General features: G+C 42.8%; 1 protein-coding gene across 1 annotated transcript in view; it reads right to left on the bottom strand.

The window, feature by feature from the left end:
* The window catches only part of RUNX3 (RUNX family transcription factor 3), a 54,044-nt gene that overhangs the window by 40,050 nt on the left and 1,747 nt on the right, over nt 1-12,247 (bottom strand). The window contains exons 2-3 of the mRNA XM_029571118.1: nt 11,301-11,457; nt 2,819-2,923 (exon numbers count right to left, since the gene is read on the bottom strand). Coding sequence (XP_029426978.1) covers nt 2,819-2,923; nt 11,301-11,457 — 262 coding nt within the window. The remainder of the gene's footprint in view (nt 1-2,818; nt 2,924-11,300; nt 11,458-12,247) is intronic.

Here is a 12,247-nt window from a genome sequence, read left to right as displayed (position 1 = left end):
AACTGAATTGCCTGTTGCATGAAATGCACACTTATATTTTTGATCAGTATTTATTTTTATTGTATAGTGTTGCCTTCCTGTGGGTTATTATGCTGGGCACTGCTGTACTATTCAAAGCTCTGTAACGAGGCTACAATTGTTGCAAGTCTGTCTTGAAATGCAGAACTGCTAAGGAACTACACAGGAAACTCAACTATTTTATTACTTCCTGTGCGCAGAGAAATGTCAACAGTTTGCACTGAAAGTGCTACCCATAATGCAGACCTAAAACTTTGAATGTCAGCTTGAGAATAATGTGTGGGGTATTTATTCTACAACAGATCTTTTATTTAATTTGATTTTAGGGAGCAGGGGGTTGGGGGATGTTTCTCGGGGCAGCTTCCTTCTGTTCCTTTTACATAGTGCCCTAAGATTTCTTTTGCAAGTACCTGGAGATTCCCGTCTCCCCTCCCCCCGCCCCACACACACACACATTAACCCTCTTCTCTCTCCTGTCTAACCCAGTCATTCAGATCTACCTGCCAAGTTTCCCCTGTTGGCTGGGAGACTCCCACTCCTGCACTCCTGCAGCAGAAAGCAAACTCTTGCTGGTGGAGGAGCTGAGGGCATCTTCTCTGCCACTGCTCCTGCTTCTCCCTGCAGCCTATTGATCTGAAGGTACACCGCCACTTAGACTGACCCCCAGGCCTCTGTCACTGCCTCCCAGGGCCTCCCTAGTGCCTCTGATACCCCTCATACCCCCTAAAGACCAGCCCTTCTCCTCTAGCCTCATTAGGTATTCTACTGGAAAGATAAAATGGGGGATGGGGACGTGCAATGCCGTGAGCTGACAACCTCCCTCTTAAATTGCTTCCCTTTGGCAACTCTGGTAAACCCGGTGGCCATCCTCTGCCAGGGGCGCAGACCGCGACTCCCTTCAGAAACCAGTGCTTGTGCGCCCTGAGTGTCACCACTAGGTGTCGCCACTGCAAGGACTGGGTCTCTGTCTTCCACAATAGGCCGATCATGCATTTCTAATACTCATTAAGAGGATCAGGACGATGAAAGCTGCAATGGTAAAAAAGTCTAGCTATCTACCATAGATTATGTGTGACAGATGAGGGGAAATTAACAAAACACAGGACGGCTGATTGTGGTGGTGCTCAGTTGTGCAAAACTAGTGTGCATCTCTAGCACGCCTGTGGTAAATGAGACCCGCGGTGCTGCAGGAGAACTACAGTAAGGCTGATTAAACTCCAAATATTCTTCTCATTACTTCCTTATAGATTTATTTTGCATTAAAACATTTAATCCAAGGGGCTCTCCCTGGGTAAGCAGAACTGCCAATGACTATTTGTCTGCCATTCCACGAGACCAAAAATCCTTGGAAGCTGTAAAGAAGAGCTAAAGCAGAGAAGAAATGTTGCTTTGATCCTTCAGGGAGGAAGGCAGGAAAGAGAATCCTGATTTAGGGTGCAGCAGTCTACCCAGCCTCAGCGACGAACGGGCTCCTGTTGTCAGGCTTGGATTTGTCAGTGGGCACCCATTCTGCCCGTGCCTGGGGCGGCAAACATTCAGAGGCAGCGGGCTAGTGCTGCCTCTCATTCAGCACAGAACAGCCCTCTGCTGTCCTGCTTACAGGAGGTGGGAGGTGAGGCGGTGGAAGCACCCAAAGTGCCGAGCAGCGGAAGAATCCCAAATCCGCCCTCAGCTGTTAGGCAAAATCTGGAGGTGACCCCCAATGGTTTGCAGCAGGTACCGGAGAGAAGGGAACATCCTGGGGACGGCCCAAAGAGGTCTCATTTTACAGCCCGAGAAACAAATGCCACAGGCTGAACATCGTCATTTACAGAGCTCAGGAATTCTGCACGATCGTGGCCCAGAGAAAGTTCTCTAGCGACCGGGACCCCCTTTTCCCTCCGACAAGTCTGCACAAAGATGATTTTCTGTTTTTATTTTTTCAATAGCCAAGATTCTACATAAATAGCTCCTGAAATACACTTCTGTGATCCAGACAGCTCAAAGAAGATTCACTTTTGTACACTGAACCCTGGCGCTCTGTCTCTTTCCCATACTCCTAAAATGTAGTTAGGCCTCGCCTTCATTCATAAGCTGCCTCCACGTTTCTCTTTCACATGCTGACGCGCTCCTAACCTGTCACGTAACATCTGATGGGTTTCTTTCACCAAAGTTAAACGGCTCTGACCCACCGGTCCTCTTTCTTCCCTTAGCCTGAAAGCCTTTGAAGATCAACATTGGCCTATATTACCGGCTCCCCGCTTATGAGCCGAGTACCCACCTCTGGTGCACCCAGCCAAAGACGTCCAGTGCCCACCAGGTCCCTGAAAGCAACAATCTGAGAGAGGGAGAGGGGGGCTAGCTGCAGTCTTTAAACAAATTTACTTTTCTTTTAATTACATTTACTGCCCAAATTATAATGCACAAATTGACTAAAACAGGATGAAAGAGGGTAGGTGGCTGAAACAGCATCTTCCACATGCAGTAACGTTTTTATGAATTACAAAACTTTACCAGCAGTGCTATAATCATTCCAGCCACAGCTGCATGCCCTATCACGAGGACAGTCCTGCTTTAAAAGCTTTCTGCTTATATTGTTACAATGTAAATGTTATTATTATAGTGTGGTAAATGAGACCCGTTTGTAGAGACAGATCCTTGCATTCACTGCTAAATCGTGAGCGCCTTGCCTCAGCTCTTTCTGCACACACACACACACACACACGCACACGCACACATTATGCTTTAACGGTGATCTTTGCGGCACACAACACATGGAATGCATTTAGCTATTAACTGGAAATTACAGGGTTAAACTTACTCCTTGGCTCGCGGGGTCCATCCACCGTTACTTTAATGGCCCTGTGATACGTGGCAACCTGCGTGGGATTTGTAAAAACCGTGATTGTCAAAGTGAAGCTCTTTCCTGAAAAGAAAAAAAAATGAGAATGGGAGAATTATTTCCTTCTTTATTTGTCAAAATGCAGATAAAATAAGGAAAGAATCAGACTTAACTGCGTTTAACTTCCAGCAGTTTTCATTCCATTTTTTTCCCTTGGAGAGTAAAACTATCATTGCTATCTACCTAATCAATTAGTATCTACAGTATGAAAAAAAAAAATTCCCTCCACACTGTAAGCCATCTATAATCTCTTGCAAATGATTTTGGGACACAGTGAGGGTCCACAGAACAGCACATTTTAAAAATAAATTTAGTAAGGTCATTATTTGACATCTTCCCCATGACACTACAAAGGCATCTCTCATGGCCTCCCAAACTGGGTTGCCAACAGCTCCAAACTAGAGACAGGTTGACCCAGTGCTGGTTTTATCCCACTAGATGCATGGACATGTAGTTCTGATGTTACTACTGATTTCCCTAAGAAAAGCAAGAATACAAGTCCATGCAGGCAATGGATCAGTTTGTCCTGAAAATCTAGATCCAGTTGGCAAATCTAGAGCCTGTTTCCAAACCTAGGTGAAAAGGGGGCATGTTTAACTGTTCTGAGATGTATGTGTAATAGGATCACAGATGAGCCAAAGATTTGTACAGAGTGCCCATAATTCTCCTGCATGGTTAGAAAACGTGGCAACAGGTCAGGAAAAAGAGCAATGAATGACAGCGTGCCACCAAACCCCTGCCAGAGGGGAATACCCAGACAATGAGTGGGGTTTGTCACTATTTGTATTCCTCAGACTGGAGATCTTACAAGCAGATGGTTAGACGGATGCTTTGCCATCTTGATATTCATATGGTGCTACGTGTGGATTGCATGTATATGTTGGCATGGATGCCAGCAATCCCATACATCTGATGGGTTGATTGATTTTGCACCTATTCCAATTCAGCCTCTCCTGTTTTTCTTGCAGTACATTCCCCCTGAGGGTTTGTAGTTTACACATCGTTGGCAATGGCTCCTAGTGAGATAGCCATGCCATTTAGAAGCGGGATCTCCTACATTTTCTAACATTATGAGACCTATAAAGCAGCTTTTTTAATGAAGCAATTGTGCTAATTATTGTTATGATAATAATTGTACCTGGTTCTTGGATTTGAATTGCATAAAACCTTTTAAAAAGGTGAGAGAAGAAGGCGCCCTGTGTCAAGTAATCCCCGATGGCAGCTGGGCACCCTGAGGGATAGGCAACTAAAGCAGCTTTCCCAGGGGCCTTCAAAGAGTCGGTAGAAATTGAAACTGCTCCCTGACTACAGGCCCACACCTCTTCCTCTCCACAACAATAGGAGGACCTACCTAGCGTCCATTACAATATTCAAAATAAGGATGTAAATATCGTTTCAAAAGCTAATCCTTTCATTTACTGAAATTTAAATGGCTGACAATTTAAATGCTAAGGGGAATAGTCAAGTACTCCCCAAGCTGGCCAGTAGCAACCCAACCTGCCCCAACATAGGGTTGGCCATGGTGGGGGCTGCACAACCAGCCGAGAGGAAGCACCAAGGTCAGCAGTGGCCAGACTCCCTCCCACCTGTCCTAGCAGCTAATATGAAATGGTTAAATGAACAAACTCGTAAGTTTTTTTTTACTGGTTAATCATTTAACCATTTAATATTTTATATCCCTAATTCAAAATGTGAAGAGAGGAGTGGGACCAGGAATAATCCCCCTTTTTTTTTTTTTAGCAATCAAATGCTCCCAAAAGTGTCCTTCTCCATTCCTTACCTCCTTATTATTATCCTGACACTAGGTTCTGTGGAGGCTCTCTCTCGCGCGCTCTCTCTCTCTCTCCCTGATGTTCACCGGGCTCCTGTGCCTAACAGGGAGCTACAGAAAGTGGTGTGTGTGATGTACGCATGCCAGCTGAGGAACATTTGGAGGTAGGTGTGTCAGTGCCTGGAATGCCTTGCCCCTTTTTCTCAGCGCACATACACTGAGGTACGTGCGCCCTTCCTGGCTAATTTAATAATTTGCCTAGCTCCTGTGCAGCCCACTGTCACACATACGTGGCTGTTTTTGTGTACGCAAGGCTTTTAAAATCTTCCTTTTAGGGAATAGCCACTGCTATTACTGGCATCAGTAGCATGGAATCTACTTAATGTTTAGGTACTTGCTAGGTACTTGTAGCCTGGATTGGCCACTGTTGGAACCAGGATGCTGGGCTTGATGGACCCTTGGTCTGACCCAGTATGGCAATTTCTTATGTTCTTATAAAAATTAATGCACAAAATGAAATCCAGCAATCCGATTGGCTGATGGCTCTCTGGTGACTTACAGGGTTATAATATTTATTTTTATTTAATTCTTTTCTCTACCGACGTTCATGACAAGTCATATCACATCGGTTTACATCTAACATGGGGGAAATACATCGAACAAGGGGTAAGAAAAAACATGGCCAATAAAATGGGAAATGATCAGGGAGGGATACCTTGAGCAGGTAATAACAAGGGTATAACATGGGTAAAACATGAGCAAAATTATTATTATTATTATTATTTATTTCTTTTGTATACCGACATTCGATCGAGATATCACATCGGTTTCCAGGTAACAGGTTGAATAGGGCGAGATCTGCCCTATTTTACAGTGTAACAATATAACAATTAATTAAACAATTGAAATAAAAAACTTTGTAATAGTTGAATACAAGTACATGTGAATATAAATTTGTAGCATATAACCTATATACAATATATACAATATATACAATAAATAATTAGAATAAATAAAATTATTTATAGAATAAATAAAATTAATAGAAACAAGGGATAAAACAAGTTAAGCAGGGAAAAAGAGACTGGGAGAAGGAAACCAGGGCTGGGGTACTAGGGAAAGGGTACCTGGGGGAGGAGGGATACACAGCTAGAGGACAATGGTATCAGGAGAAGATATAAAGTGAGGGTTGACAGGGGGGTTGTCGGGGAGGAGTGTGAATGTTGTCAGGGAGGAAGGAAAGAAGGGAGAGCGAAAGAACACAGGGATGGTATTAATGATTACAGCATGGTACTTAAAACCGAGCAGCATCGAGTGTACAGTTCATCTCGTTCCCTCTAGCTGGCCTCTGCCTGTAAACCTACCTGTGGCTATGAATGCCCAGTGTAAGCGGACTTGAACTCTGGGCCCCAGGAGAGATAGACTCTGTCATAGTAACTTAGTGAATGAAGCGGGTGCAGGACCCCAGTTAACACAGGTTACCCCATTTCCAGCCATTAAGGATCCTCTGTCTTTCCCACACCCTTTTGAATTGCATTACTGTTCCCGTCATCGTCACCTCTTCTGGGAGGGCAGGCCCTGTGGGTGTCACCCTTTCCATGAAGAAATATTTCCTGACAATATTCCTGAGTCTGCCCCTTCGGATTTTCATATTATGACCCCTGGGTTCTACAGCTTTCTTTCTACCGGAAAAGATGCGAATCTTGTGCATCATTAAATCCTTGTGGGTATTTTATTTATTTATTTATTTATTTAGGATTTTTATATACCGAAATTCTTGTTGGGAAACAAATCAGTCCGGTTTACAGGTAACAACAATAATGCCGCGGGACGGGAAACAGTGCCCCTGGCTTTACAAGAAACATATTAAACAAAGCTTTACATAACATAATGAATAGTAACGATTCAAGGAAACTTCATAAGGTAACTTCTCTGGGTTAGGGACAAACTGGATGGTTTTAGATAAAGATGAACTAAGTCTGGTTAAATTTTTAACTTGGTTAGATTTCCCTGAAGTGTACACAATAAATACAATATAAAAATAAAGTAAAAATTGGAATTGAAATTAACTACTTAAATGAGGTAAAAATACAATAACATGTAACAGATAAATAAATTTTATCTATAAATTAACTTCTTAAATTAACTACTTAAATGAGGTAAAAATACAATAACATGTAACAGATAAATAAATTTTAGAACTCTTTTCCAGAGTTTACATATTAGGGTCCTTCAGTCTCCTTTAATAAGTCTTCCGGTGCAGACCCCACACCATTTTAGCTGCTTTTCTCTGGACCAGTTCCCCAAATTGTATTCAAATTATAAAAGCCTACCTAAAATGATATGTTATAAAATCTCTGGGACTTTGTCAGAGAGTGGGATGATCCTTTTCCTGCTGGTCTTCAGAGTATGACCTTGCCTGTTTCGCAGGTTCTGTGATATGAGGAGGCAGACACCAGACACCATCCAGTTTCCACAGGACAGCTGCCTGCCTCATCTAATTGTCACTTATTGGTGAAATGACTGTTGGTCTCAGCAAGGAATGAGATTTGAATAATTGTCCTACTCCTTTCCATCGGTGCTTATTTTTAAGAGAGTCAATGCTATCACTGCATATATGTACGTAGAGTCAGTGATGCATAATGAAGTATTTATGTATGCATGTGTATACAGAAAATGGGTTTCAATAAGCAATATGAATAAGATGTTCAGTTTTAAATAAGTGCATGTGTCTGATTTTACTAATAAATGCTTAAAAGGTTCTTATTAAATACAAGAACACTCAGTGCTTTAAAGGGGCAAAACTGTTATTTCAGGACATGAACATTGGAATAAACTAAAGAGAAGTCAATAATCAGTTCAAGAGCTGGCATAAGATTAGGTTGCATTCGTTTTGGAAATTCGTGTAAGGAGGATGAAAAAAGATCCCTAACAGGATAATTGAGTACAGAAATAAAAGCTTAATTCATAAAAGAAAACATTTTCCATTCATCAACCTGTATCGAGTTAAGCAGGAGCATTTTCAAGAAATCTGCAACTTGGAAAGGCAGCCAACAGGAAAAAGGAAATGTTTGAAAGAATGTAAGCTATTCGTGTTTCATAAAAAGTAACAAGTAAACACTTATTACATGCAAATAAGCCCTTCCATTGCTGTTTTTAATTAATGTTGGCAACAGAGTGAGAAGTCGGCCTGGACGAATCTGGATTGTGGAACAATAAAAATAGCAGACAATATTTAAAAATACAAGATCTTCTATGGGAAAATAAAAATATTCATCTCTAATATGGACCAAATGTAAAGCCAGCTTGGTTTATTTCTATTGAACTAGTGCCATTGTGTATATATGTATGGATTTATGTTTGTTTGTGTGTGTGTGTGTGTGTGTGTGTGTGTGTATGTTCTAACCAACTTCTAGATCAGGTCATAAGTTAAAGCTTTGCACAGTAGTAATAGACAAAATGTTTAAACTGTTAAGAAAAGTCCAAAACCCTTAACATGTTTAATTTCAAAGGGTGAGAAAATGAGCCCCCAATGTTTCCCAAAATGTTTTCAGCTGTTTTGAATGAAACTGAAGATCAGGGGGTGTTTTGAAAGATGATGATTCTGAATCTGAAACCAGAATTTTTTTGTTTTCCAAAAACTAAGGGTACTTCAAAAAAGCATCACTACAGGGTTATCTACAACAGGGTTAAAATGTAAAGCTAAGTTGATTGAAAGTTTTTGTTTTAATTCTCCCTTATTTTCCAGCCCGTGACCACTGCCACCACACCACCTCTCGCTACACCAAAGAAAGGAAAAAAATCACTCATAAGGCTGGAAACAAGATAACATCTCTCTTGGAAAGAGTGTGACAACTACTTTTATATTCCCGTTTTTGTGAAGGAAGTAATGAATCTTGAATTTGTATCCAACGGAGAGAAACAAAGGAATGAGAGAGAGAAAGAAAGAGAGAGAGAGAGAGTGTATACACACAAGCCCAAATTTTCAATGGCCCGCACGCGTAAACTCCGGGGATTTCACGCAGGCTGGGACCTGTGTCCTCCGAGCGCATTTTCAAAAGGGGGGGCCAGGGGGCCAGCTGGGCAGGGAGGGGGCCAGCAGCTATTAGGCCCTGTCCCGGGGAAGCACGCACGCAGAGGAGGGGGATAGGTTAAAAACCAAAAAATTCTAGGGTAGGTAGCTAGGGGTTAGGGGTCGGGGAGGAGAGGAGAGGGGAAAAGGTAGGGGTACAGGGAAATTCCTTCCCAGTCTGCTCCTTAATTGGAGCGGACTGGGAGGGAACTAGGAATGTGCCGATCGCCTCACCATATGTATTTTTCTAAAATCCCCCCCCCCTGCACACATGACTGGTCACCCGCCCACACATGCGTGTGCAGATATTAAAATCCAGCATGCATGTGCGTGGGGAAATCATATTTTATAACATGTGTGTGCCGACTTGCGCATGTTATAAAATAGCTGCATCCATGTGTGCGCGCCGGGAACTGTGCGCACATGGACGCACGTGAACGGGTTTGAAAATCGACCCCACAGTATGTATATATATATATATATATATATATATATATATATATATATATATATATATGTTATCGACTGTGGTGCTTTAAATGTAAATATCTAGTATAAACCATTCAAATACTTTTTATTCTAGGACCTAGTCAGATTAGAATTATTATTTATTGCATTTGATATACCACTCAGAGAGCATAACCAAACGGTTTACATTTCAGAAACATACATAATCCAAAAAGTTCACAAATAGAACAAACAAATAAAATATAGCTGAATTCTCCTGCCAACCATAGCCTCAGACCTAGACCCTGCATACAGAAAGAGGCTCAAAATAATAGGAATTAAGAGCCAGATTCTGTTAAACATCCAGCTGCTGACGGGTTGGTTCTTCAAAGCTTTCCTAAAGATAATTGTGCTTAAAAATAGAGGGCTTGAAAGCTAAACGTGGTGCAGTCAGGTTTGCTGTAATAAAGGGTGGAGGGGCCACCAGTGATGCCTGCTGTGATAAGCGTAAAGCTCTGCTAGGATTATAAGGAAGAACAAGGCTTTGGGGGAAAAAAACTTTGGGAGACGCCTACACAAAGCATGACAAGTCAAATCGAGACTCGTAAACGTATTCTTTGTAGAATGGGGAGCCACTGTAACTGTTGAAGAACAGGGTGGTATGGTCAAGACTCATAGGGTGAATCTCAATTTACTGTAAATATTAACCATGCATTGGAAACCCTACTGCCAGCTCTGGGGTAGATTGACCTAGCAGCACGTACCTGGTGCTCAGGTGGCATGAAAGATTGTAGATGGGATGCGGAGAGGAGAGGAGATATTAACACTGTGCTCTCGTCCAGCAGCAACAGCCTTGCTCGCATCATCAGTTGCCTATTTTCCCTTTGGCTGTGCTTGGACACAAGGCGGCTTCTGATGATATAAAATTATTTTAAGAAGTCACTTTCCTTTTTAAGGTTTGGCTTATGGCTGCACATCAGTGGCATGGCTCGGGTCCCAGAAGACTTGCAAAGTTGGGTCATGAGATGAAAGCAGGAGCCCCAAGGTACAAAGCCGAAGAACACGGGGGAAATGATTGGAAGTTGGCATGCAGCCATCTTAAAGCCGTGGAAAACTTCCAATTGAGGCCCTCCCTATTTTGTGGTTCCCTTTGGGGGAAGAACATGGTGTGCAAACCCAAACAGAAATAGAATTTGAAAAAGGTTTCTGACTGGAAGTGCCTGGAAAGGGCAGCCTAATGTCAGCGGCTGCTCCACTGCTTTCCTTTCGGGCTCATGTTTACTCTTTTATCGTCAGAAGATGGGCGGCATCAGGTTCTTCTTCATTCTCCATCCACATCTGCTTTTTAAGAAAGGCAGATCAACCACTTTATGAAAACCTGATCTTAAAAATTAGATTCCTAAAAGGGTCAAAGGTCACATGCAGTTTAAAAACTACAAGCGTCCAAAGTATGTTAATAGGGGCTGGCAAAAATAATGCATTTGGAAATTACAACAAAGACAATAAATCATTAAAATCATCCAATTCCTTGCCGCTTCTTGATTCTTGAGAGATCTTGTTGATTCAAGATTTGTTCAACCAGCAGATTCCTCCTGCTTGTCTAAGCCTCCAGACTTCCTTCATAGCTATCTGGGGAGCTCCTTGGGTTCTCCTCATTTTGATTCCTCCTCCTGTCGCAGCTGCACTCCTCAGTCACAGGGCCACAAACGATGACTTCTCCCAGAACTTGGCAAGCATGCACCCTGATCTTGGCCGGGAAGACTAGACGAGCCTATCGGGCCTTAAATTCTGCCATCATGTTCTCTGATTCCGTGCAACGAGTTGGACTCCCCATCTCCTCCCAGGCCTCCTCCCCCAGGACTGTGATGGTTGCCTCCACTGCCTCTGGCTCAGCCTTGCTGCCCAAGAAGCCAGCCGCTCCCACCACGATGGATCTAAATCCGTGAGGGTGCTGCTGTGCTGTCCCTCATCAGAACCTTGGCCAGATCCTCTAATGATACTATCCAGGGGGATAAATCTAACTACATTTGGACAAAGACAGGTTATAGTGTTGCGATTCATTTGGGCAGTGCTGGAATAACCAACCGTATCTTCATTTAACCGTTACCTACCTCTTCCACTTCGCCCAACAAACCGGAGGTCGTTGAACCTGGCCACTTGGTTTTTCATGACGGCGGAAGCGTTCCTGAGCTCTGCCGAATAATTCTCATCGTTCCCAGCCATTACTGTGACAACAGTGCCATCAGGAACATCACCCAGCGCCACAACCTGGAAAATCAGGCGAGTATAGACATCAGTTTGGAGAACTATTACAGACATAATTATACAGCTAGACTAAAAGCATATTTTTTTCCAGTTTGAAAAGGAACAGAGAGTTGCAGCTGAGCGCTTCCAGTTGATTTGAACAAGAAGGCACCAACCCTTAACATTCACCGGTGAAGATGAGGGGGCAAAACTCTGATAGCGCCTGCTACGTTTTGTGCCTCTGGACAAGGCACCCTAAAAGCTCCAGGCAGATTCCGAAAAGTGCCAGGAAAAAACAGGTTTGCATCAACTGGCAAAGTCCCCCAAATGTTCTCCAGCATCGGATCCCAGGCATTTAAGCAAACTATACAAGCTACAGCCCAAAAGTGTTAGAAAATAAATGTACCGGAGGGGCTGAGTGATGTGAAGCTATTGAAACGCCTTCTTTTATGTACCCGGACAGTACAGGTGAATAAACAGATTTCTATTCGGAAATATTCCATTAAACCAAAGGAACTAAGTGACTTACAGAAGTATTAATGCAAAGGACCCTGGACCCCTTTTAGTAGAGTCTCAGCCGGTTCTCGTCTGCTATTTCCCTCCTCCCTTTTTTATACTTTTTAATCGCTCTTTCACTGGCCCTAAACTTTGTATGGGATTATTAACAAGGAAGCTCGCCTTTATTCTCAGATCAAACGGGTCCCCTAAACCAGGCATAGGTGGACTTAGTGGGAGAAAAGGAGGTTTGCATTTTTTTAGGCGTCTTTTCTGTTTGGCAGAAGCAGCATAAAATGATTTCTCGATCGGTTTTACG

Source organism: Rhinatrema bivittatum, chromosome 11, assembly GCF_901001135.1.
Source record: "Rhinatrema bivittatum chromosome 11, aRhiBiv1.1, whole genome shotgun sequence".
Lineage (NCBI taxonomy): Eukaryota > Metazoa > Chordata > Amphibia > Gymnophiona > Rhinatrematidae > Rhinatrema > Rhinatrema bivittatum.
This window is presented reverse-complemented; position numbering and strand designations above follow the sequence as displayed.